This window comes from Apteryx mantelli, chromosome 32, assembly GCF_036417845.1.
Source record: "Apteryx mantelli isolate bAptMan1 chromosome 32, bAptMan1.hap1, whole genome shotgun sequence".
Classification (NCBI taxonomy): Eukaryota; Metazoa; Chordata; class Aves; order Apterygiformes; family Apterygidae; genus Apteryx; species Apteryx mantelli.
The window spans coordinates 725,615-751,922 of record NC_090009.1 but is presented as its reverse complement, the minus strand read 5'-3'; the positions used below and the strand labels follow the sequence as shown (position 1 = coordinate 751,922).

General features: G+C 66.0%; 2 protein-coding genes across 4 annotated transcripts; both read right to left on the bottom strand.

Moving 5' to 3' along the window:
* Positions 1-271: 271 nt before the first annotated feature.
* IER3 (immediate early response 3) lies at positions 272-2,432 on the bottom strand. Its single transcript, XM_067313878.1, has 2 exons — positions 2,069-2,432; positions 272-1,416 (listed from the first exon to the last, which is right to left on the bottom strand). The coding sequence occupies exons 1-2, from the start codon at positions 2,249-2,251 to the stop codon at positions 1,126-1,128; spliced, it is 474 nt and encodes a 157-aa protein (XP_067169979.1). The 5' UTR covers positions 2,252-2,432; the 3' UTR covers positions 272-1,125.
* A 2,729-nt stretch (positions 2,433-5,161) lies between these two features.
* Positions 5,162-24,588, bottom strand: DDR1 (discoidin domain receptor tyrosine kinase 1). Of its 3 annotated transcripts, XM_067313674.1 has the most exons (19): positions 24,530-24,588; positions 23,435-23,538; positions 21,911-22,109; positions 20,544-20,646; positions 19,686-19,914; positions 17,925-18,072; positions 17,244-17,346; positions 16,029-16,215; positions 14,720-14,966; positions 13,683-13,814; positions 13,439-13,593; positions 12,376-12,574; positions 11,452-11,562; positions 10,716-10,891; positions 10,060-10,184; positions 9,180-9,347; positions 7,979-8,213; positions 5,491-5,640; positions 5,162-5,394 (listed from the first exon to the last, which is right to left on the bottom strand). In XM_067313674.1, the coding sequence occupies exons 3-19, from the start codon at positions 22,020-22,022 to the stop codon at positions 5,257-5,259; spliced, it is 2,718 nt and encodes a 905-aa protein (XP_067169775.1). In that variant the 5' UTR covers positions 22,023-22,109; positions 23,435-23,538; positions 24,530-24,588; the 3' UTR covers positions 5,162-5,256. The 3 variants fall into 3 exon arrangements, with proteins under 3 accessions (XP_067169775.1, XP_067169777.1, XP_067169776.1); XM_067313676.1 differs by lacking the exons at positions 5,162-5,394; positions 5,491-5,640 and having other exon boundaries at positions 7,985-8,182; XM_067313675.1 differs by lacking the exons at positions 5,162-5,394; positions 5,491-5,640 and having other exon boundaries at positions 7,985-8,213; positions 9,180-9,331.
* Between the last annotated feature and the right edge of the window lie 1,720 nt (positions 24,589-26,308).

The following is a 26,308-nucleotide window of genomic DNA, read 5'->3' as shown; positions in this document are numbered from 1 at the left end:
CTGCCACATCCCCTCTGAGTCCCGCTGGTGTCCCCATAGTGTCCCCAGTGTCCCCTGTCCCCATGGGGTCCCTCTGGTGTCCCCATGGCCCCTCCAGGGTCCCCTGTGAGGTGGCACCCAGAGGTGGTGGCACCCAACCGCCACCTGCTCCCGTGTCCCCTCTTGTGGGGACAACGGGGGGGGGGAGGTGGCACCGCCCCTGCCCCCAAAACCGCCACGATTCACCCCAAAACCTGCCCCAGCACCGACGTCACACACACACACACAGGCGTCCAGGGAGGGGCCCAGGCGTCCGGGTCCCCGTCCCACCCCCGCGATGTCACGCGCCGGGGAGGGGGCCCAGGCGTCCGGGCCGGGTTTTATTGCGCGCTGCCGGCGGGGGAGGGGCGCCGCCCCCCCCCCCCAATAACAGCCATAAATACAAACAAAAAACAGCCCGAAACGCCCCAAAATCCCCCAATTAAATAAATCCCACTTAAATAAAATACAATACAATAAAATACAATAAAATAGAATAAAATAAAATAGAATAAAATAGAATAAATAACCGGGGGTGGGGGGAGGGGGGAGAGTCCCCAAAGTGCCGCCCTGAGGCCACGGTGACGGGCGCAGTGACACCCGAAGGTGCCGGTGCCACCCTGAGGTGACAGGAGGGTCCCCAAAGTGCAGCCCCGAGGCCACGGTGATGGGCGCAGCGATGCCCCAAGATGCTGGTGCCACCCTGAGGTGTCAGAAGGGTCCCCAAGGCGCCGCCCCGAGGCCACGGTGATGGGTGCGGCGGCACCCGAAGGCGCCGGGTGCCAGGAGGGTCCTCGAGGCGCCGCCCCGAGGCCACGGTGACGGGCACAGCGACACCCCAAGGTGCCGGTGCCACCCTGAGGTGGTGGGAGGGTCCCCGAGGCGCTGCCCTGAGGCCACGGTGATGGGTGCGGCGGCGCCCAAAGGGTCCGGGTGCCAAGAGGGTCCCCGAGGTGCTGCCCCGAGGCCACGGTGATGGGTGCAGCAGCATCCAAAGGCGCCAGGCGGGTCCCGAAAGTGCTGCCCCGAGGCCACGGTGACGGGCGCAGCCGCAAGTCCTTCGCTCCGGGTGTCGCCCCGCGGCGGGTGCCGGGTCCTGGGTGCCCCTCAGCGAGCCGCGGGCCCCGGGATGGCGGTGACGGCGACGGGGGGCCACAGGGCGGGCGAGAGCAGCGGCCGGGGGCAGGAGGGGGCTCCCAGGGTGCCGTTGGGCGCCCGCGACCCCCCGGCGGGGCCCGGGAAGGGCCGGGGGGCAGCAGGGGGGGTCCCGGGGGGCACCAGCGTGGCGGGTGCCCCCTCCCCGGGGGTGCTGTATACCTGGGCGCCCACCACGGCCAGCAGCAGCACCAGGAGCCTCTTGGCCGCGCTCGGCTCCTCGCCGGGGGGGGGTCGTCGCACCTGGGGGGGGGGGGGGCAAAAAGAGCGTCAGCAACTGCCCCGGGGGCAAATACCCCCCCCAGGCGTCACCCATCCACATCCCAACCCGCCCCGACCCTGCTTAGCTTCCCACAGCGTCACTGGGGTAGTTGAATTACCCCCCCTCGGGGCAAATCTTGCCCCCCCCCGGGGGTATTTACCCCCCACCCCCGAGCCCCACAGTGATGGGAGCCCCGGACGCCTGGGCCCCCCGGACGCCTGGGCCCGCCGCGCGGGGGGGGGTGAGTCAGGCCGGGAGGAAGAAGTCGTGATTCATCCCACCCCCCGCGGAAAATCTGCGGCTTCCGGCCCAGACGTGGCCGCCTGAGGGCCCAGGCGTCCGGGCACCCTCCTCCTCCTCCCCCCCAGGAGGGACCCAGGCGTCCGGGAACGCTCCTCCCCCCTCCAAAAAGGGGCCCAGGCGTCCGGGAACTCCCCCAAAAAGGGGCCCAGGCGTCCGGGAAGCCCCCTCAAAAGGGGCCCAGGCGTCCGGGAAGCCCCCTCAAAAGGGGCCCAGGCGTCCGGGAAGCCCCCTCAAAAGGGGCCCAGGCGTCCGGGGGAGCCCCCCCAGGAGGGACCCAGGCGTCCGGGAACCCCCCTCAAAAGGGGCCCAGGCGTCCGGGGCGCTACTCACAGCGGGCGGGTAGAGGACGCGGCGGTGGCGGCGGCGGGGCCGGGGCGGGGAGGCGATGGCGGCGGCGGCGGGCGGCAGCTCGAAGGTGAAGTGTCGCGGCGGCGAGGCGAGGCCGAGGCCGGGGCCGCCCGCGAACCCGCCCGTCGTCGTCGTCGTTGCCGTCGCCATCATCGTCGCCGCCATCGCTTGACAAATGGCGGCCGCCGCCGTCGCTCCCTTCTTATAGCCTCGGCCACTCCACGCCCCGCCCCCGAGGCGCCTCCCATTGGCCGCGCCGCGCGGAGGGGGCGGGGCGAGGCACCGCCCCGGCTGCCGATTGGCTGGCGGGGAAGAGCGGCGGGGGAGGGGGGAGGTGAAGCATCGCGGTGAGGTCAGCGCGGGGGGCGGGGAGAGGAGCCGGCTCCGCCCACCGCGGGGGGCGGGGGAGGGAGGGAGGGGGGTGTCGGGATGTATGGAGAGTATAGGGGGCTATAGGGGAATATAGGGGGCTATAGGGGAATATAGGGAGCTATAGGGGTATAGGGGCGTATGGGGGATATAGGGGTGTATAGGGGGCTATAGGGGGATATACAGGGTATAGAGGGTATAGGAGACATGGGATATAGGGGGTATAGGGGGATATTACAGGGTATAGGGGGTATAGGGACATGGGATATAGGGGGCACAGGGGGTATAAGGGGATATAGGGGGTATGGGAGGCATAGGGGACATAGGATATAGGGGTATAGGGGTGGATGGGTGGATATAGGGGCTATAGAGGGTATAGGAGGTATAGGAAACATGGGATATAGAGTGTATAGGGGTGTATGGAGGATATAGGGGGTACAGGGGTGCATGGGGGATGTAGGGGCTATAGGGGATATAGAGGGCTATAGAAGTGTAAGGGGGATGTATGGGGTATAGGGGTGTACAGGGGGTATAGAGCAGTATATTGGTGAATATAAGGGGTATAGGGGGGTGTTGGGAGTATGGGGGGTGCAGGGGTGTATAGGGGGTATGGGGGACATAGGGGGACATTCGGGGGTATGAGGGGGGCATAGGGAGGTATAGAGGGTGTGTGGGGGGGGAGAGCAGGGTGTATCAGGGTGCCTAGGGGTGTATGGGGTCCATAGGGGGTGTATAGGGGGTATAGCAGCATATAGGGGATCTTGGGGTGTATAGGGGCCCATAGGGGTGTATGTGGGGTGTAGAAGGGCTACACTGTCATATAGGGGTGTATAGGGGCACATGGGGGTGCACGGGGAGGTATAGGGGTGCAGGGGGGGTGCACGGTGCGCGGGGGGGGGCTGTACTGCTGCATAGGGATGTATATGGGTGCAGGAGGGCGTATAGGGGTGCCCAGGGTTGTGGAGGGGGATATAGGGGCGTATAGGGGCACACAGGGGCGCATAGGAATGCATGGGGTATATAGGGGTATGCAGGAGGATAGAGAGGGGTATAGGGGTGCATAGGGGTGCACGAGACCCCCCCCTCAACCCCCTATAGACCCCTACGGAGCCCCAACCCCTGCACACCCCCAACGACCCCTATAGACCCCTATGGAGCCCCAGCCCCCTGCACACCCCTAAAGGTCCCTATAGACCCCTATGGAACCCCAACATCCCCTACACACCCCCAACACCCCCATAGATCCCTATAGACCCCTATGGAGCCCCAACCCCCTGCACACCCCTAAAGGTCCCTATAGACCCCTATGGAACCCCAACATCCCCTACACACCCCCAACACCCCCATAGGCCCCTATAGACCCCTATAGAGTCCCCCCCCCCTTACGCACCCCCATAGGCCCCTATAGACCCCCGTAGGACCCTATAGGCCCCTCTAGCCCCCCCCCTCATGCGTGTCACGCCACGGCCCGGCTTTTCCCAAGTTGCGCAACCCGGCGCGGACGCGTGCGAAGGCGCCCGGACGCCTGGGCCCCCGGGTGGGGGGGAGGGGAGACCCGGACGCCTGGGCCCTCCACACCCGCCGTGAGGTGACGCAACCCCCCCCGCCCCCCCCCCCCAGGTGACGCAAGGCTCAGGGGCCCAGGCGTCCGGGAATCTCCCCTCCCCCCCCCCCCCACCAAGGGGGCCCAGGCATCCGGGAATCTCCCCTCCCCCCCCCCCAAAGGGGCCCAGGCGTCCGGGCCCTCTCCCCTCCCCCCGGGACAAACGAGGCGGAAACAAGCAACTCACCAAAAAAAAAACCCCCCAAAACCCCCCAAAATCTATATATTAAGTGTAAAAATCTCCGGCTCCGCCCAGCCCCTCCCCCCCCCCGAGGGACCCTCAGCGTCCGGGAGGGGCCCAGGCGTCCGGGAGGGGCCCAGGCGTCCAGGAGGGGCCCAGGCGTCCGGGGGGCCCAGGCGTCCAGGAGGGGCCCAGGCGTCCGGGAGGGGCCCAGGCATCCGGGTGGGGCCCAGGTGTCCGGGAAGGGCCCAGGCGTCCGGGATGGGCCCAGGCGTCCAGGAGGGGCCCAGGCGTCCGGGAAGGGCCCAGGCGTCCGGGATGGGCCCAGGTGTCCGGGAAGGGCCCAGGCGTCCAGGAGGGGCCCAGGTGTCCGGGAAGGGCCCAGGCATCCGGGGAAGGGGCCCAGGCGTCCGGGATGGGCCCAAGTGTCCAGGAGGGGCCCAGGCGTCCGGGGCAGTGCAGGGGACAGTCCCCATGTCAGTAGTGTTTGGTGTTTCCAGTGTTGGATGAGAGGAGGAGGAGGAGGAGGAGGAAGGCGAGGATGATGGGGAGGATGAGGGTGATGAAGACGAGGAGGGTGACGAAGGCGAGGACGAGGACGGTGAGGATGAGGCTGATGAAGACGGTGAGGATGAGGGCGACGAAGGTGGTGACGGTGAGAACGAGGAGCGTGAGGAGGAGGAGGAGGAGGACGAAGAGGGCAACGATGAGGATGGGGAGGGCGAGGAAGGCGAGGAGGGGAAGGAGAGTGATGGTGGGTGAGGATGAGCGGGAGGAGGAGGAGAAGGAAGGCGAGGCTGAAGATGAGGAGGCTGAAGATGGTGAGGACGAGAAGGGTGAGGATGAAGAGGAGGCTGACGGCGATGAGGATGAGGAAGGTGAGGAGAAGGAGGGCGAGAAGGAGGATGGTGAGGGGGAGGAGGAGGAGGACGGAGAGGAGGCTGACGGCGACGACGGCGAGGACGGCGAGGCTGAAGAGGAGGAGGAGGAGGACGGCGAGGAGGAGGAGGGCGGCGCTCAGGCCGGCGGCAGCCCCCGCCGCAGCAGCCGGTGCAGGAGGCCGAAGGACGGGCGGTCGGCGGCGGCGCGGGCCCAGCAGCGCAGCATGGCGGCCCGCAGCTCCGGCGGGCACCCGGGGGGACACGGCAGGTATTCCTGAGCGGGGACAACAGCGCCGCGACAGCCGCTCGCCGCCTGTACCAACACCCGGCGCGGCGCCGGGGCAGATCCCGACATTCCCGGCGTTCCCACCTGGCGGCCCCGGGCGCGGAAGTGGTGGCCGGCGTTGGCGATGACCTGCTCGTCGCTCAGCTCGCCGTACGGCTGCCGCCGGCACCGCGTCAGCACCTCCCACAGCGTCACCCCGAAGGCCCAGGCGTCGCTCGCCGGCGAGAAGGTGCCCTGTGCGGGGGGCGGGGTCAGCGGGGACATGCCCCGCCTCCTCCCCGGGAAGGCCCCGCCTCCCCGTGAGCCGCGCCCGACCCGCCGATCCCCGGAATTCTGCTCAAAATCCCCGTAATTCTGCTCAAAATCCCTTTAATTCTGCCTAAATCCCCTTAACTCTGCCCCAAATCCCCTTAACTCTGCCCAAAATCCCCTTAACTCTGCCCTAAATCCCCTTAACTCTGCCCTAAATCCCCTTAACTCTGCCCCAAATCCCCTTAACTCTGCCCAAATCCCCTTAACTCTGCCCTAAATCCCCTTAACTCTGCCCCAAATCCCCTTAACTCTGCCCAAATCCCCTTAACTCTGCCCTAAATCCCCTTAACTCTGCCCCAAATCCCCTTAACTCTGCCCCGATCCCCTTAACTCTGCCCAAATCTCCTTAACTCTGCCCTAATCCCCTTAACTCTGCCCAAATCCCCTTAACTCTGCCCTAAATCCCCTTAACTCTGCCCCGAATCCCCTTAACTCTGCCCAAATCCCCTTAACTCTGCCCTAAATCCCCTTAACTCTTCCCTAAATCCCCTTAACTCTGCCCTAATCCCCTTAACTCTGCCCAGATCCCCTTAACTCTGCCCTAAATCCCCTTAACTCTGCCCCGAATCCCCTTAACTCTGCCCAAATCCCCTTAACTCTGCCCTAAATCCCCTTAACTCTGCCCTAAATCCCCTTAACTCTGCCCTAAATCTCCTTAACTCTGCCCCGATCCCCTTAACTCTGCCCAAATCCCCTTAACTCTGCCCCAAATCCCCTTAACTCTGCCCTGATCCCCTTAACTCTGCCCTAAATCCCCTTAACTCTGCCCTGAATCCCCTTAACTCTGCCCTAAATCTCCTTAACTCTGCCCAAATCCCCTTAACTCTGCCCTAAATCTCCTTAACTCTGCCCAAATCCCCTTAACTCTGCCCTAAATCCCCTTAACTCTGCCCCGATCCCCTTAACTCTGCCCCAAATCTCCTTAACTCTGCCCAAATCCCCTTAACTCTGCCCTAATCCCCTTAACTCTGCCCCGATCCCCTTAACTCTGCCCCAAATCCCCTTAACTCTGCCCCAAATCCCCTTAACTCTGCCCCAAATCCCCTTAACTCTGCCCAAATCCCCTTAACTCTGCCCCAAATCCCCTTAACTCTGCCCAGATCCCCTTAACTCTGCCCCGATCCCCTTAACTCTGCCCCGAATCCCCTTAACTCTGCCCTGAATCCCCTTAACTCTGCCCCGAATCCCCTTAACTCTGCCCCGAATCCCCTTAACTCTGCCCAAATCCCCTTAACTCTGCCCTAAATCCCCTTAACTCTGCCCCAAATCCCCTTAACTCTGCCCAAATCCCCTTAACTCTGCCCTAAATCCCCTTAACTCTGCCCCAAATCCCCTTAACTCTGCCCCAAATCCCCTTAACTCTGCCCCAAATCCCCTTAACTCTGCCCAAATCTCCTTAACTCTGCCCCAAATCCCCTTAACTCTGCCCTAAATCCCCTTAACTCTGCCCAAATCCCTTTAACTCTGCCCAAATCCCCTTAACTCTGCCCCAAATCCCCTTAACTCTGCCCAAATCCCCTTAACTCTGCCCTAAATCCCCTTAACTCTGCCCCAAATCCCCTTAACTCTGCCCCAAATCCCCTTAACTCTGCCCCAAATCCCCTTAACTCTGCCCCAAATCCCCTTAACTCTGCCCCAAATCCCCTTAACTCTGCCCAAATCCCTTTAACTCTGCCCCAAATCCCCTTAACTCTGCCCCAAATCCCCTTAACTCTGCCCAAATCCCCTTAACTCTGCCCCAAATCCCCTTAACTCTGCCCAAATCTCCTTAACTCTGCCCCAAATCCCCTTAACTCTGCCCCAAATCCCCTTAACTCTGCCCCAAATCCCCTTAACTCTGCCCCAAATCCCCTTAACTCTGCCCAAATCCCCTTAACTCTGCCCCAAATCCCCTTAACTCTGCCCCGAATCCCCTTAACTCTGCCCCAAATCCCCTTAACTCTGCCCTAAATCCCCTTAACTCTGCCCAGATCCCCTTTACTCTGCCCTAAATCCCCTTAACTCTGCCCCGAATCCCCTTAACTCTGCCCAGATCCCCTTAACTCTGCCCTAAATCCCCTTAACTCTGCCCCAATCCCCTTAACTCTGCCCCGATCCCCTTAACTCTGCCCTAAATCCCCTTAACTCTGCCCCAATCCCCTTAACTCTGCCCCGATCCCCTTAACTCTGCCCCGAATCCCCTTAACTCCGCCCGAGCCGCCTCCCCCCTTCCCGGCGCCCCCGGCTCCGCCCCTTCCCGGCGCCTTTCCCGGCGCCTCACCAGCAGGATGCTCTCCCAGGCCATCCAGCGGATGGGCAGCAGGGCGCGGCCCCGCACGCGGTAGTAGTGGGCGCCGTAGAGGGGGCGGCTCATGCCGAAGTCGGCCACCTTGACGGTGCCGCCGGCGCCCACCAGGCAGTTGCGGGTGGCCAGGTCGCGGTGCACCACGTTGCGGCCCGCCAGGAAGCGCATCCCCGAGGCGATCTGCGCCGCCACGTGCACCAGCGCCCCCAGGCTGCGGGCGGGGCCGCGTGGGGGGCGGGGCGGGGCCGCGGGGGCGGGGCCGGCGCCTCCGCGGGGGGGGGGAGGGGAGCGGGGATAGGGGGAGGAGGGGGGCTGGGGGGATCGGGGCTACTGGGAGCAGGGGGCGGGGCGAATGGATATGGGTGGGGCTACTGGGAGGGGCGGGGCTAAGGCATATGGGGTGGGACCATGGGGATATGGGGCGGCGTTAAGGTGATATGGGGTGGGGCTAAGGGGACACAGGGCGGGGCTAAATGGACATGGGGCAGGGCTAAAAGGGGTGGGGTGGGGCTAAGGGGCGGGGTGCCCAGGGGCAGGGGCGTGGCCAAAGGCTGAGGGGTGGGGCTAAGGGGATATGGGGCAGGGCTAAAGGGGGTGGGGTGTCCAGGGCCGGGGGTGGGGCCAAACAGTGAGGGGCAGGGCCAAGAGGATATGGGGCGGGGCTCAAGGCAATGGGGCGGGGCTAAGGGGTGGGGGCAGGGCCAAATGGTGAGGGGCAGGGCCAAAGGGGGGAAGGGGTGGGGCCAGAATCCCAGCAGGGCCAGGAGGGAACGTAAAGGCGGGGGGGGCGTGGCCTTAAAGGGGTGGCACCCAGAGGGGGCGGGGCTTAAAGGGGCAACACCTTAAAGGGGCAATGCCTTAAAAGGGTGAGGCCTTACAGGGGCGTGGCCTTACAGGGGCGTGGCCTTAAAGGGGCAATGCCTTCAAAGGGCGAGGCCTTAAAGGGGCGAGGCCTTAAAGGGGCAACACCTTAAAGGGGCAACACCTTAAAGGGGCGAGGCCTTACAGGGGCGTGGCCTTAAAGGGGCGAGGCCTACAAGGGGCGAGGCCTTAAAGGGGCAACACCTTAAAGGGGCAACACCTTAAAGGGGCGAGGCCTTAAAGGGGCAACACCTTAAAGGGGCAACACCTTAAAGGGGCGAGGCCTACAAGGGGCGAGGCCTTAAAGGGGCACTACCTGAGGGCGGCGCCGTGGGGCCCGCCGAGGAACTGGTGCAGGTCGCCATGCTCCATGTACTCGGTGACGATGCAGAGGGGCCCGGCGCCGGCGCACACCCCCAGCAGCCGCACGATGTTGGGGTCCCGCAGGCGGCCCAGCGTGCGCGCCTCCTGCAGGAAGTCCCGCCTGCGCCCGCGTCACCCCCTGCGCCCCCGCCCCTCGCACGCCCCGCCCCTCGCAGGTCCCGCCCCTTGCACGCCCCTCGCACGCCCCTCGCATGTCCCCGGCGCGTGTTGCATGCCCTTTGCGTGTGTTGCACACTCCTTGCACGCGTTGCACGCTCCCTGCACGTGTTGCACGCTCCTCACACATGTTGCACGCTCCTTGCACGTGTTGCACGCCCCTTGCACACGTTGCTCACTCCTTGCACGCACTGCACACCCCTCGCATGCGTTGCACGCTCCCTGCACGCGTTGCACACTCCTTGCACACGTTGCATGCTCCTTGCACGCGTTGCACGCCCCTTGCACGCACTGCAAGCCCCTTGCACGCACTGCAAGCCCCTTGCACGTGTTGCACGCTTCTTGCACGCGTTGCTTGCTCCTTGCACGCGTTGCACACCCCTCGCATGCATTGCACGCTCCTTGCACACGTTGCTCACTCCTTGCACACCCCTCGCATGCATTGCACGCTCCCTGCACACGTTGCACACCCCTTGCACATGTTGCACGCTCCTTGCACACGTTGCACGCCCCTTGCACGCATTGCAAGGCCCTTGCACGTGTTGCATGCTCCCTGCACGCGTTGCACACTCCTCGCACATGTTGCACGCTCCTCGCACGCGTTGCACACCCCTCGCACGCCCCCCGCCCGCCCCCCGGCCGCGCCCCCCGCCCACCTGGCGTTCTTGGTGGCGTCGGGCCGCAGCACCTTGACGGCGACGAGCAGCGGCCGCCCCGGCGGGGGGGCGGCGGCGCCGAGGGGCCCCAGCGCCTGCGGCTCCTCCACCTCGCACAGGTGCACCTGGGGGGGAGGGGGCGGGGCCGCGTGGGGGGCGGGGCCAGCCAAGGGGGCGGGGCCAGCCAAGGGGGGCGGGGCCAGCCAAGGGGGGGCGGGGCCAGCCGAAGGGGAGTGCGACCGCCCAGGGGCAGGGCCACCCCGGGATGGGGCCACCCCAGGGTGGGGCCTTCCCAAGGGGCGGGGCTTCCAGGGGGCGGGGCTTCCCTTGGGGGTGGAGCTTCCCTGGGGGCGGGGATTCCCCAGGGGTGGGCGTTCCCAGGGATGGGGCTTCCCCTGGGGGGTGGGGCTTTCCACACAGGGGTGGGGCTTCACCAGAGCGGGGGCGGAGCCGGGGGCGGGGCTAGCAGGGCAGGCCCTCCCTGTGGGCGGGGCTAGTGAGGGGGCAGGGCTTCCCCAGGGTGCAGCCAGGGGGTTGGGGCTGGGGGGCGGGGCTTCCTGGGGGTGGAGCTTCCCAGGGATGGGCCTTCCCAGGGGGCGGGGCTTCCCGGGAGGGGCAGGGCATCCCCCCACGCAGAAGGGCGGTGCGGGACTCACCTCTCCGAACTGCCCCTCCCCCAGCTTCTCGCGGAAGCGGAGGCGGCGCCGGGGGAAGTCGGGCAGGGTGGGGCTGGGGGCGGGGCTGGGGGCGGGGCCCGGCACGGCGTAGGCGGTGCCTCCGGTGACGTCGGCCTCCGCGTAGGCCCCCGCCCCCCCCTCGGGCTCTGCCGGGCCTGCGGGGGCGGGGCATCAGCGGGGGCGGGGCTACCGAGGGGGCGGGGCTAGGGCGGCATCAATGAGGGGCGGGGCTACAAGGGAGGGCGGGGCTGGATCGGGAGGGGAGGGGCTACTATAGGAGGGGGGGGGGCTTCACCAGGAGGGGAGGAGCCAACCTGGAGGTGGAGCCAAGCCAGGAGGGGGCGGGGCTTCATCAGGAGAGGAGGAGCCACGCCGGGGGCGGAGACAAGTCAGGAGGAGGGTGGGGCTACAGGAGGGGAGGAGCTAAGTGGGGCGGGGCTGCCCTGGGAGGGGGCGGGTTGAGGAGGGGAAGGGGAGGAGCTAAACGGGGGCACTATGAGGGCAGGAGGCGGGGCTAAACCGGGGGTGGGGGCAAAGGGGCGGGGCTACAGGGCAGGCGCCAAGCCGGGAGGGGCGGAGCCTCCCCAGGGGCTTAGCGGCGGGGGCGGCGCCTCGCGTGGAGGGGCGGGGCTCCGCCAGGAAGGGGCGGGGCCGCAGGAGGGGGCAGGGGGAGGCGGGAGGCGGGGCTCCCCTCCCCCCCGCCCCCCGCCCTCACCGTCCGTGTTGATTGGCTTAGCCCCGTCGGGCGGGGGGCGAGCGGCGCCTCCCATTGGCTGGGCGTAGGTGGCCAGCAGGAGGCGATAGGCCGGGTTGGCCAGGGGCGCCGCTGCCGGGGGGAGGGGCGAGAGGGGGGGCGGGGTCAGACCGAGGGGGGCGGGGCAGAGCGGGAGGGGCCCGCCCCCACCCCGCCCCAGCCCTCCCTCCATCCCCATTGGTTCTCCACTCCTCCATCTCCACGTGGTCTCCATCCCTCCATCCCTCCTTGGTCTCCATCCCTCCTTGGTCTCCATCCCTCCACGTTCTCCATCCCTCCTTGGTCTCCATCCCTCCATGTTCTCCATCCCTCCATCCCCACGTGGCCTCCAAACCTGCATCCCTCCATCCCCATTGGTTCTCCATCCCTCCATCCATCCATGGTCTCCATCCCTCCATCCCCACACGGTCTCCAAACCTCCATCCCTCCACCCCCATTGGTTCTCCATCCCTCCATGGTCTCCATCCCTCTATCTCCTCGTGGTCTCCAAACCTCCTTCCCTCCATGGTCTCCATCCCTCCATGTTCTCCATCCTTCCATCCCCACATGGTCTCCATCCCTCCATTCCCATTGGTTCTCTATCCCTCCATGGTCTCCATCTCTCCATCCCCATTGGTTCTCCATCCCTCCATCCCCACATGCTCTCCAAACCTCCATTCCTCCATCCCCATTGGCTCTCCATCCCTCCATGGTCTCCATTTCTCCATCCCCATTGGTTCTCCATCCCTCCATCCATCCATGGTCTCCATCCCTCCATCCCCACATGGTCTCCAACCCTCCATCCCTCCATTCCCATTGGTTCTCCATCCCTCCATGGTCTCCATCCCTCCATGGTCTCCACCCCTCCATCTCCTCCTGGTCCCCCCTCCCCCCACACCCACTCACCAGGCCCCGGGGGGCTGTGGGGGGGGTGGGGGCAGGCGGGAGGCCACCGCAGCGGCTCCTGGTAGTCGCCCCGGCCGGGACGGATGCGCTCGTAGCGGGGGGGACCCCGCGGCGCCCCCGTCGCGTTGTTGATGACGACGGCGTCACCCGGCGCCGACAGCTGCGCCGTCAGGTCGTCCTCCGAGACGCGCCGCTGCGCCTGCGCCCCCGCCGCCTGTGAGGTCCTCCCGGTCCACCCCACCGCCATCCCACGCCTCGAGGTGTCCTGGCACTCAGGTCCTCCCGGTTGACCCCACCACCATCCCACGCCTCGAGGTGTCCCGGCACCCAGGTCCTCCCGGTTGACTCCACCACCATCCCACGCCTCGAGGTGTCCCGGCACCCAGGTCCTCCCGGTTGACCCCACCGCCATCTCACGCCTCGAGGTGTCCCAGCACCCAGGTCCTCCCGGTTGATCCCACCACCATCCCACGCCGCGAGGTGTCCCGGCACCCAGGTCCTCCCGGTCCACCCCACCACCATCCCACGCCTCGAGGTGTCCCGGCACCCAGGTCCTCCCGGTTGACCCCACCACCATCCCACGCCTCGAGGTATCCCAGCACCCAGGTCCTCCAGGTTGATCCCACCACCATCCCACGCCTCGAGGTGTCCCGGCACCCAGGTCCTCCCGGTCCACCCCACCGCCATCCCACGCCTCGAGGTGTCCCGGCACCCAGGTCCTCCCGGTTGACCCCACCGCCATCTCACGCCTCGAGGTGTCCCAGCACCCAGGTCCTCCCGGTTGATCCCACCACCATCCCACGCCTCGAGGTGTCCCGGCACCCAGGTCCTCCCGGTCCACCCCACCACCATCCCACGCCTCGAGGTGTCCCGGCTCCCAGGTCCTCCCGGTTGACCCCACCACCATCCCACGCCTCGAGGTGTCCCGGCACCCAGGTCCTCCCGGTTGACCCCACCACCATCCCACGCCTCGAGGTGTCCCGGCACCCAGGTTCTCCCGGTTGACCCCACCGCCCTCCCACACCTGGAGGGACCCAGGCGTCCGGGGCCCTTCCCCGCTCACCTTCCCCAGGATCTTCTTCCAGTACTGCCGCCAGAGGATGAGGAAGATGACGACCAACAGGAGCAGGATGATGGCCACCAGGCAGCCGATGAGGATGGAGGTGTGGCTGGTGTCGTCCTTGGCGATGGGCTGCCCCGCCTTGGCCTCCTCCACGTCTGCGAGGCAGGGGGCAGGGCCAGCGATGCGACCCCGCCCCCTCCGGCCCTGCCCCCACCGGGCCCCGCCCCCTCCGGCCCCGCCTTACCCTGGGCGGTGAGGTTGGCGGCGGCCTCCCCGTGCCAAGGGGGACCCAGGTCCTCGGGGGCGTCCCAGGCCCAAGGGTCCGGTGGGGCCGCTGGGGGCCTCCCGCTGGTGCCCGCTGCCTCCTCCACCACGTCTGGGAGGGGGAACGGTGGCGCGGCCTCAACGAGGCGGCTAACGACCATCTCAGCGTCCCACCAACCCCAATGTCCAACCACCCCGACGTCCAACCACCCCGACGTCCAACCAACCACCTCAACGCCCGACAAAACATCTCAATGTCCAACCAACCAATCCAACCTCCAACCGACCCAACGTCCAACCAACCACTGCAACGTCCAACCACCCCAACGTCCAACCACCCCAACGTCCAACCAACCACCTCAACACCTGACAAAACATCTCAGCGTCCTACCAACCCATCCAACCTCCAACCGACCCAACGTCCAACCAACCAACCCAACGTCCAACCAACCAACCCAACATCCAACCAACCACCTCAATGTCTGACAAAACATCTCAACGTCCAACCAACCAACCCAACATCCAACCAACCACCTCAATGACCAACCAACTCAATGTCCAACCAATCAACCCAATGTCCAACCAACTAACCCAATGTCCATTCAACCCCACATCCAACCACCCCACCATCCAACCAACCGTCTCAATGTCCAATCAACCACCTCAATGTCCAACCAACCACCCCAGTGTCCAACCAACCCAACGTCCAACCAACCACCTCAATGTCCAACCAACCAACCCAGCATCCAACCAACCCAACATCCAACCAACCACCTCAATGTCCAACCAACCCAACATCCAACCAACCATCTCAATGTCCAACCAACCACCTCAATGTCCAACCAACCGCCCCATCATTCAAGCAACCACCCCACCGTCCCCCCCACCCACCCCATCATCCGCCCAACCGCTCAACCAGCTCCCCAAGCAGCAAGTCCACCCCGCGCCGCCCCCCGCGCCAGGAGCCGCCCTGCCGGGGGCGCCGAGGAAGACGCCGGCAGCGGGAGGAGGACTCACCCGAGAGGAAGGTGACCTCGCTGAAGAGCATCCACTCGTTGGCGAAGAAGAAGTGGCACTGGATGAAGAGGGCCTGGCGCCCGCCCAGGGGGACGGTGACCAAGCGGGCGCTGGGGTCCTTGACGGCCCCGGCCAGGCTGTGGGTGACCGGGGTGGGCTCCCAGGCGGTGGCCAGGTTCTTCTTGAACCAACACTCCACCTCGCTGAAGATGCTCACACCCCGCGTGTGCATGTTGTTGCAGTGCACCTGCGGGGGGACGGGGGGGGACGAGGGGTGTCAGCCGCCATCCCACAAGGCCCTGGGGCACCCGGGAGGTGAACAGTGGCCCCGAGCAGGACCCACAATGCCTTGGGGCGGAAGGGTTCCGCAGGGGAACGCCAGGGCCGAACCTGGGGTAGATGTGGTGGGCCCTCATGGGGGATCCGTCCCATGATGCCCTGGGGCAGACCCCCTTGCCTGAACTCCCATGATGCCCCAGGGCACCCCACGGAGCACTGCCATGCTCCCCAGCCCTCCAGTCTCCCATGATGCCCCAGGGCATCCATTGACTGCTCCCATGATGTCCTAGGGCACCCATTGCCCATACTCCCATGATGCCCTGGGGCACCCCATCACCCACATTCCCATGATGCCCTGGGACATCCCACCACTCACAGTCCCATGATGCCCTGAAGCCCCTCATTGACCACTCCCATGATGCCCTGGGGCATCCCGCCACTCACAGTCCCATGACGCCCCAGAGCACCCATTGACCACTCCCATGATGCCCCGGGGCTCCCCATGGACCACCCCCACGATGTCCTGGGCCCCCCACTCCCACAATGCCCTGGGGCACCCATTGACCGCTCCCATGCTGTCTTGGGACACCCATCGCCCACACTCCCATGATGCCCTGGGGCACCCATTGCCCACAGTCCCATGATGCCTCAGGGCACCCAACGACCACTCCCATGATGCCCTGGGGCACCCATTGCCCACACTCCCATGATGCTCTGGGGCACCCACCACCCACACTCCCATGATACTTTGGGGCACCTACCACCCATGGTCCCATGACACCCTGGGCCACTCCATTGCCCACACTCCCATGATGCCCTGGGGCACCCATCACCCACACTCCCACGATGCCCCGGGGCACCCAACAACCACTCCCATGATGCCCTGGGGCACCCACCACCCACCCTCCCATGATGCCTTGGGGCACCCAACGACCACTCCCATGATGCCCCGGGACCCCCCCCCCTTGCTCCCCCAGCATCCCAGGCTGCCCCGGGGGCCGGGGCCGCCTCCCAGCATGCCGCGGGGCACCTGCATGGCGCGGAAGGCGCGCGGCCGCTCGAACTGGAAGTCGAGGCGCAGGCGGGGCCGGGAGCCGGGCGGGCGCCGCCAGCCCACGTAGTCGTAGCCCGGCCAGAGGCGCCGCTCGCGGCTGCGCGCAAAGTCGTCCAGGCCCAGCACGCCGTCGGCCAGCTGCCCCAGGCCCCCCGACCGCAGCCTGCGGGGCGCCCGGACGCCTGGGCCCCTGCGCCGCGGGCGCCCCGACCCGCCCCCGGCCCGCCCGGACGCCTGGGCCCCCGACCGCGGGTGTGGGAACCTGCCCCCGGGGCGCCCGGACGCCTGGGCCCCTGGATTATGGGTGCGGGAACCTGCCCCCGGGGCGCCCGGACGCCTGGGCCCCTGGATTGTGGGTGCGGGAACCTGCCCCCGGGGCGCCCGGACGCCTGGGCCCCTGGATTATGGGTGCAGGAACCTGCCCCCGGGGCACCCGGACGCCTGGGCCCCTGGATTGTGGGTGCGGGAACCTGCCCCCGGGGCGCCCGGACGCCTGGGCCCCTGGATTATGGGTGCGGGAACCTGCCCCCGGGGCACCCGGACGCCTGGGCCCCTGGATTGTGGGTGCGGGAACCTGCCCCCGGGGCGCCCGGACGCCTGGGCCCCTGGATTATGGGTGCGGGAACCTGCCCCCGGGGCACCCGGACGCCTGGGCCCCTGGATTGTGGGTGCGGGAACCTGCCCCCGGGGCGCCCGGACGCCTGGGCCCCTGGATTGTGGGTGCGGGAACCTCCCTGAACCGCAGCGTGGGGGGACAGGGCAGGTTGGGGACAATTTGGGGAGGTTCGGGGACAGTCGGGGCTGATTTGGGGACAGTTGGGGACATCCCAGGGCAGGTTGGGGACAATCTGGGGAGATTTGGGGACAATCTGGAGAGGTTTGGGGACAGTCAGGGACAGCTTGGGGACATCAGGGCCAGCTTGGGGACGGTTGGGGATGGCCCAGACCACTTTGAGGACAATCCAGGGAGGTTTGGGGACAGTCGGGGCTAATTTGGAGACAGTTGGGGACATCCCAGGGCAGGTTGGGGACAATCCGGGGAGCTTTGGGGACAATCTGGGGAGGTTCAGGGACAGCTGGGCCTGGTTGAGGGCCACCAGAGGCCGACGGAGCCGCTGGGGCCAGGCGGCCGAGGGGACGCGGGGCGGAAGGGTGGTGGGGACACGGTGACGCGGTGACACGGGGACTCACTGGCCGACGCTGTGGCCGTCGTAGGTGGAGTCGTTGAGGACGACGGGCGCCGGGTGCAGGGCCATCACCTGCCCCTCCGGCGCCGTGTAGGACAGCAGCCCCGCTGGGGACGGCGGCGCGTCACCCCGGGGTGACAGGCACGCGGTGACGACACCACCCCAGGGACAACCGGGGAGCTTGGGGCTCAGCCCCACCGTCAGCACGGAGATGGGACGTGGACATGGAGGGGGACATGGACGTGGACATGGAGGTGGACATGAAGGTGGAGGTGGAGGTGGACGTGGACATGGACGTGGACGCGGACACGGAGGTGGATGTGGAGGTGGACATGGAGGTAGACGTGGACGTGGACATGGATGTGGACACGGACGTGGATGTGGACGTGGAGGTGGACACGGAGGTGGACACGGAGGTAGACGTGGAGGTGGACGTGGACGTGGACATTGGAGGTGGACGTGGAGGTGGACATGGAGATGGACGTGGACATGGAGATGGACATTGAGGTGGACGTGGACATTGGAGGTGGACGTGGAGGTGAACATGGAGGTGGACGTGGAGGTGGACGTGGACATGGAGGTGGACGTGGACGTGGAGGTGGACGTGGACGTGGAGGTGGACGTGGACGTAGAGGTGGACGTGGAGGTGGACACGGGACGCGGGGGGGGACGCGGGGACACTCACGGCGCCAGGGACAGCCGTAGAGCTCGAGGCGCAGGCAGACGCTCATGACGCGGTCGGCGCGCGGGTAGATCCGCAGCGCCCGGGCCACCACGGCCGGCGCCAGGTCCTTCAGCACCACCGCCTCCGGGTCCTCGTTTCCCGCGATCACCTGCGGCCCCCCGTCAGCTCCCCCTGCCCGGATCCCCCCCGGATCCCCCGGGAAGCCCGAGGGATCCCAGGGACCCAAGGATCCCCCCCAGATCCCCAGCGATCCCCGGGATCTCCCAGCGCCCCCAGCGATCCAGGTGCCCCCGGTGAACCTTGGAGACCCCCAAGGTCCCTTAATGGGTCCCAAAGCCCCTGGGATCCCCCCCAGATCCCCAGCGATCCCCGGGATCTCCCAGCGCCCCCAGGGATCCTTGGAGACCCCCAAGGTCCCTTAATGGGTCCCAGAGCCCCTGGGATCACCCCCAGATCCCTAGTGATCCCTGGGATCTCCCAGCGCCCCCAGCGATCCTTGGAGACCCCCACAGCCCCATAACAGGTCCTAGAGCCCCTGGGATCTCCCCCAGATCCCCAGCGATCCCCAGGTTCTCCCAGCACCCCCAGCGATCCTTGGAGACCCCGGGGATCCTTGGAGACACCCAAGGTCCCTTAACGGGTCCCAGAGCCCCTGGGATCTCCCCAGATCCCCAGCGATCCCCGGGATCTCCCAGCACCCCCAGCGATCCAGGTGCCCCCAGGGATCCTTGGAGACCCCCAAGGTCCCTTAACGGGTCCCAGAGCTCCTGGGATCCCCCCCAGATCCCCAGCGATCCCCAGGATCTCCCAGCACCCCCCAGTGATCCTGGTGCCCCTGGGGATCCTTGGAGACCCCCAAGGTCCCTTAACGGGTCCCAGAGCCCCTGGGATCCCCCCAGATCCCCAATGATCCCCGGGATCTCCCAGCACCCCCAGGGATCCTTGGAGACCCCCACAGCCCCATAACAGGTCATAGAGCACCTGAGATCCCCCCCAGATCCCCAATGATCCCCGGGATCTCCCAGCACCCCCAGCGATCCCCCAGGATCCCTCGAGGACTCCCAGTGTGTCCCCCCATGTCCCCCCATGTCCCCAGTGGCCGCCCATGTCCCCAACACGTCCCCAAGGTCCCCAATGCTCCATGTCCCCACCAGGCCCTCGGGTCCCCAAATGTCCCCAACATCCCATGTCTCCAGTGTGTCCCCACCGCGTCCCCATGTCCCCAAGGTGTCCCCAAGGTGTCCCAAAGGCATCTCCAAGGTCCCCAAGGTCCCTCTGTGCCCCCAACGCACCCCATGTCCCCACCATCTCCTTGCGTCCCCCAAATGTCCCCACCATCCCATATCTCCAGTGTGTCCCCACCGCGTCCCCATGTCCCCAAGGCGTTCCCAAGGTCCTCAAGGTCCCCAAGATGTCCCCAAGGTGTCCCCAAATCACCCCCATGTCCCCACTATCTCCTCACATCCCCAATATGCCCCCAACATCCCATGTCTCCAGTGTGTCCCCACCATGTCCCCATGTCCCCAAGGTGTCCCCAAGGTGTCCCCAAGGCGTCCCCAAGGTCCCTAAGGTGTCCCCAAGGTGTCCCCGAGGTCCCCGGTCACTTCGGCGCCCCAGCGGTCGCGCCAGCGGAGCCAGCAGCGCCGGTCGCGGCTGTAGCGCAGGCGGTACGCCCCGTGTCCCCACCACGTCCCCAAGGTCCCCAAGGTGTCCCCGAGGTCCCCAAGGTGTCCCCAAGGTGTCCCCAAGGTCCCCGGTCACCTCGGCGCCCCAGCGGTCGCGCCAGCGGAGCCAGCGGCGCCGGTCGCGGCTGTAGCGCAGGCGGTACGCCCGGGCGAACTCCTTGCCGTGGCCGCCAGCGTGACGTCCCTGCGTCGCCACCAAGGTCACCACGTGGAGGTGGCCCAGGTCCACCTCGAGGAACTCGGCCTCGTCCGGGTACACGGGGCCCGCGGGGCACCAGGCGCCGTCGCCGTCGCTGCGGCCCAGCCTGGGGACAGCGAGGGGACGTCGAGGGACGCCCGGGGGCCACCAGGTGCCATCTCCATCGCGGGGACATTGGGATTTTGAGGGGATGTGGGGACATGGGGACATCAAGGGGGCATGGGGACACCCAGGACATGGGGACACCTGGGACATGGGGACACCCGGGACACGGGTGGCCGGGGCTGTGGGATGGGGACACCGGGAAGAGGCAGAGGACACCAGGAGGGGACCCAGGGCCAGACGGGCCCGTACTGGTCCATACTGGTCCATACTGGGCTCACCAGCCACGGTGGGCAGGGGGAACTGCAGGAAGGGGACACCGGGCAGAGGGAGAGGACACCGGGAGGGGACCTGGGGCCAGGTGGGGCAGGACCGTGCTGGTCCGTGCTGGCCCGTGCTGGCCCATACTGGTTTGTACTGGTCTGTACTGGTTTGTACTGGGATCACCAGGTGTGGTGGGCAGGGGGGACTGCAGGAAGGGGACACCGGGCAGAGGGAGGGGACACCGGGAGGGGACCTGGGGCCAGGTGGGGCAGGACTGCGCTGGTCTGTGCTGGCCCGCACTGGTCCGTACTGGTCCGTACTGGTTTGTACTGGTCTGTACTGGTCCGTACTGGTCTGTACTGGGCTCACCGGGCGTGGCGGGCGGCGGTGGACTCGGACCAGGCGCTGGAGGCCGCCAGGCGGCTGTCGGGGATGGCGCCGTCCTGCATGCCCAGGGCGTAGCGGCACCTGCCTGGGGACGCGGGGACATCGGGGACACGGGGGACATCGGGGACATCAGGGACATGGACATATGGGGGGACATCGGGGACACGGGGACATCGGGGACATGGGGGGACATCGGGGACACACAGGGACATGGAGATATGGGGGGACATCAGGGACGCAGGGACATCGGGGACATGGGGGGACATCGGGGACGTCAGGGACATGGAGATATGGGGGGACATCAGGGACGCAGGGACATCGGGGACATGGGGGGACATCAGGGACACACAGGGACATGGAGATATGGGGGGACATCGGGGACATGGGGACATCGGGGACATGGGGGGACATCGGGGACACACAGGGACATGGAGATATGGGGGGACATCAGGGACATGGGGGGACATTGGGGACACACAGGGATGAGGGGATATGGGGGGACACGGGGGACATCAGGGACACGGGGGGACACACAGGGGACACGGGGGGACGGCAAGGACCCCTTGGCCTCACGTCCCCTACGCGCCCCCCACTCACCCCCTATAGACCCCCCCGGCCCCTACGCAGCCCCTACGGAGCCCCTATAGCCCACTCGCCCCCCGCGGCCCCTATAGGGGACCCGCGGCCCCGTATGGCCCCTATACACCCCCCACGGCTCCCCCACCCCCCACGGCTCCTATAGGGGATCCACGGCCCCGTACGGCCCCTATACACCCCCCACAGCTCCCCCACCCCCCACGGCTCCTATAGGGGATCCACGGCCCCGTATGGCCCCTATACACCCTCCGCCACCCCACGTGGCCTCTATAGGGGACCCTCAGCCCCATACGGTCCCTATACACCCCCCAGGGACCCTCCACGCCCCATGGCTGCTATAGGGGACCAAAGCTCCGTATGGCCCCTATACACCCCCCAGAACTCCCCCACCCCCCCATGGCCCCTATAGGGAACCCACAGCCTCATATGACCCCTATACACCTCCCACAGCCCCTATAGGGGACCCATGGCCCCATACAGCCCCTATACACCCCCCATGGCTCTCCCACCCCCCACGGCTCCTATAGGGGATCCACGGCCCCGTACGGCCCCTATACACCCCCCACAGCTCCCCCACCCCCCACGGCTCCTATAGGGGATCCACAGCCCCGTATGGCTCCTATACACCTCCCACAGCCCCTATAGGGGACCCACGGCCCCATACATCTCCTATACACCCCCCATGGCTTTCCCACCCCCCACGGCCCCTATAGGGGACCCGCAGCCCCGTACGGCCCCTATAGGGGTCTCACCCAGGTCGAGGAGCCCGTCCAGCTCCAGCTCGGACGCCTGGGCCCCCGCGGTGGCGACGAGGACGAGGACGAGGAGGAGGAGGGGGGGGGCGGCGAGGCCGAGGGGCCCCATGGCAGCGCCGGGGCGGCCCCACACAGCGGCGTCACGGCGGCGTCACGGCAGCGTCACGGCGGCGTCACGGCCGGGGCCGCAAATTCCCTTTCCCGGGGAGGGGGGGAAAAGTCAGTTTCGAGCTGCCCCCTTGGCCCAAAATGGCGGTTTCGAGCCCCCCCTTGACCCAAAATGTCAGTTTCAAGCCCTTAAATGTCAGTTTCAAGCTCCCCTTCCCTGAAATGTCAGTTTCGAGTCCCCCCTTCCCCCAAAAAAACGTCAGTTCCGAGCCCCCTCTTTGGCCCGAAAGGTGAGTTTCGAGCCCCTAAACGTCGGTTTCGAGTCCCCCCCCCCAAAAAAAATTGTCAGTTTCGAGCCCCTCCTCCCCCCCAAAATGTCGGTTTTGAGCCCTTAAATGTCAGTTTCGAGCCCCCCTTCCCTGAAATGTCAGTTTCAAGACCCTCCTTCCCCCCCAAAAATGTCAGTTTCGAGCCCCCTCTCTGGCCCGAAAGGTGAGTTTCGAGCCCCTAAATGTCGGTTTCGAGTCCCTCCCCCCCCCAAAATGTCGGTTTCGAGCCCCTCCTTCCCCCTAAAACGTCAGTTTCAAGCCCTTAAATGTCAGTTTCAAGCGCCCCTGGCTCAGAAATGTCAGTTTTGAGCCCCCCTTCCCTGAAATGTCAGTTTCAAGACCCTCCTTCCCCCCCAAAAATGTCAGTTTCGAGCCCCCTCTCTGGCCCGAAAGGTGAGTTTCGAGCCCCTAAATGTCGGTTTCGAGTCCCTCCCCCCCCAAAATGTCGGTTTCGAGCCCCTCCTTCCCCCTAAAACGTCAGTTTCAAGCCCTTAAATGTCAGTTTCAAGCGCCCCTGGCTCAGAAATGTCAGTTTTGAGCCCCCCTTCCCCCCCCCAAAATGTCGGTTTCAAGACCCTCCTTCCCCCCCCCAAAAAATGTCAGTTTCGAGCCCCCTCTTTGGCCCGAAAGGTGAGTTTTGAGCCCCTAAATGTCGGTTTCGAGTCCCTCCCCCAACAAATCCCCCCTGTATAAGCCTGTTTCTACATATATACAAACATATATAGCTGTATACATAGAAACTATAGATAACAAACAATATATTATATGTAATTATACTCTATATATGCAAACATCAACCTTTTTCCTTATTATATGATTACCTGCAGAGCTATACAGGGCCATAGGGGTGTTTACGGCATCCTATAGGCTCCCCTGTGTCTATAGGCACGTGCCGAGCGCCCGCACGTACGTGCAGGGCCCATAGGGCCCAGCTCTATAGGCACCCACAAGGTATAGAGCCATAGGGATGGGGGCGGAGAGCACTTAAAGGCTCTTAACGAATTATAGAGGTGCCCGCGTACCTCCCCGGGGCGCCGCGTGCGGGTGGGTATAGACGGGCTATAGGGTTTCATCCTATAGGTACCTGTAAAACGCTCCGGGGTCGGTATAGGGGGTGCTTAGAGCTGCGCTGCCTTGTCCGGGCTCTATAGGCGCCTCCGTAGGGAGCTCCAGGGGGGGCAGAGGGAGCTATAGGGGGGGCAGGGGGAGCCTATAGGCGCCTATAGGGGGCCAGGGGCGAGGACGCGCGCAGTGGCCCCCAGGCTCTATAGGCGCCTCCATAGGGGCTGGGTGGGGGGACCTCCAGGGCCCCCATATGGGCCCCGTAGGGCCCCCGGCTCCCTGCCCCCCCCAAGTGCCCCAAACACCCCTCAAATGCCCCAAATGCCCCCCAAACACCCCCAAAGTGCCCCAAATGCCCCCAAAGTGCCCCAAATTTCCCCCAAATGCCCCCAAAGTGCCCCAAATACCCCCAATATCCCCCCAAGTGCCCCAAATCCCCCCATTTGTCCCCAAATACTCAACTGCCCCAAGTACCCCCGAAATGCCCCAAACCCCCCCAAATGCCCCAAATTCCCCCCCGAAATGCCCCCCAAAGCCCCCAAGTGCCCCAAATTCCCCTCCAACTGCCCCCAAAGTGCCCCAAATCCCCCCAGTTCCCCCCAAAGTGCCCCAAATGCCCCCCAAATGCCCCCAAAGCCCCCAAATGCCCCCAATTCCCCCCAACTGCCCCAAAGTGCCCCAAATCCCCCAAATTCCCCCCCAAATGCCCCCAAAGCCCCCATGTGCCCCAAATTCCCCTCCAAAGCCCCCAAACTGCCCCAAATTCCCCCCCGAAATGCCCCCAAAGCCCCCAAGTGCCCCAAATCCTCCCCAATTGCCCCCCAAAGTGCCCCAAATCCCCCCAATTGCCCCCAAAGTGCCCCAAAGCCCCCCAAAGCCCCCAAACTGCCCCAAATTCCCCCCCGAAATGCCCCCAAACTGCCCCAAATTCCCCCCAAATCCCCCCAATTGCCCCCAAAGAGCCCTAAATCCCCCCAATTGCCCCCAAAGTTCCCCAAATTACCCCCAAAGCCCCCAAGTGCCCCAAATCCCCCCCAATTGCCCCCCAAATTGCCCCAAATCCCCCCCCCCGGCGCCCCCAGTCCCCCCACCGAGCTCCGCGTCGCCTCCTGCTCACCGCAGCCCCCGGACGCCTGGGCCCTCTCCCCTTCCTCCTCCTCCTCCTCCTCCTCCTCCCGCTGCGGGGGGAGGGGAGGGCAGCCCGGACGCCTGGGCCCTCTCCCCCCCCACCCCACCCCACTCCCACCCCGGCTGCTCCGAGTGGGGGCTGCCAAGGGGGCTTGGGAGCCCGGACGCCTGGGTCCCTCGGGCGGAGCAGGTGGGGAGGGGGGCAGCTAGGACCCGGGGGGGTTCCCGCGCCTGCCCTTGGGGGGGGGGGGAGGAGGAGCCCGGACGCCTGGGCCCCTCTCTGGGAAGCCCTTTGTTCCCCTCCCTTTGTCTGCGGGGGGGGGGGGGCCTGGAAACCCCCCAAAAGGGCCTTGCCCCCCAAAAAGGGGGGGGCTTGAAACCACCCCAACCCCCCCCTGAAAGAACGCGGGGCTTGAAACCCCCCCCCAAAATGTGAAACTGCTTTTTTGGGGGGTGCCTCGAAACCACCTTTTTTGGGGACCCCTCGAAACCGCCTTTTTGGGGACCCCTTGAAACCGCCTTTTTGGGGGATCCTCCAAATTGCCCTTTTTGGGGATCCCTTGAAACCGCCTTTCTCGGGCCCCTCAAACCTGCTTTTTTGGGGGATCCCCAAATCTGCCCTTTTTTGGAACCCCTCAAAACTTCCCGTTTTGGGGATCCTCAAATCTGCCCCTCTTTGGGGGGAGCCTGGAAACCGCCTTTCCGGGATCCCTCGAAACTCCCTGTTTTGGGGATCTCAGAGCCCCCGCGAGGCTGTTTTTCCGAGGGACCCTAAAAACTGCCATTTTGGGGGCCCCTCGAAACTCCCCTTTTCGGGGCTCCCTCGAAACCACCTCTTTGGGGTCCCCTCGAAACTCCCTTTTCGGGGCCCCCTTGAAACCACTTTTTGGGGGCCCCCTCGAAACTCCCCTTTTCGGGGCGCCTCAAAACCGCCTTTTTCGTGCCCCCTCGAAACTCCCTTTTCGGGGCCCTCTGGAAACCGCCTTTCGGGACCCCCCCACCCCAGATGCCTGGGCCCCCCCGGGGTGGGGGGACGGACAGACATACGGACATGGAGCCGCTGTTCTTTTTTGGGGGGGGGGGACACAATATCCCCCCCCACCCCCGCCAAGGGGGCCCAGGCGTCCGGCCCCCCCCCCCCCCCCCCCGCGGCGCATGTCTGGGCAATGACCGCATGTCTCGGGGCCTAAAAATACCCCCCTGGGGGGGGGGAAGGGAGGAGGATGTGCCCCCCCCCCCCTCCCCGGACGCCTGGGCCCCTTGGTGGCTGCGCCAACTGCTCCCCCCCTCCCTCCCCCAAACAGCTGGGGAGGGGGGAACAGCTGGAAGGGGGGGGGAAGCCCAGGGGACCCAGGCGTCCGGGCTGCCCCCCCCCTTTCCCCCTCCCCCCCCCCCGCAAAACAGGTGCTGGGAGAGGGCCCAGGCGTCCGGGGAGGGGGCTCCGGCAGCTCCCACCCCCCCCCATCAGCCGCAGCTGGGGAAAGGGACCCAGGCGTCCGGGCGCCTGTCGCTCCAACCCCCCCCCCCCCAAAAAAAAAAGGGGCCCAGGCGTCCGGGCCCTCCTCCCCAGCTGCCGGGGCGAGTCCCGGGGGCCGAATTCCTCGGAGGCCCCCGGCTCGGACGCCTGGGCCCCTCCTCGCCGGGAAGGCTGGCGCTGAAAGAAATCCCCTTATTCCCCCCCCCCCAATCCCACTTGGACCATTATTCCCCATTATTAACGGTTATTTCTCGTTATCCACGTTTCCTTCCCCTATTAATAGCAGCTATT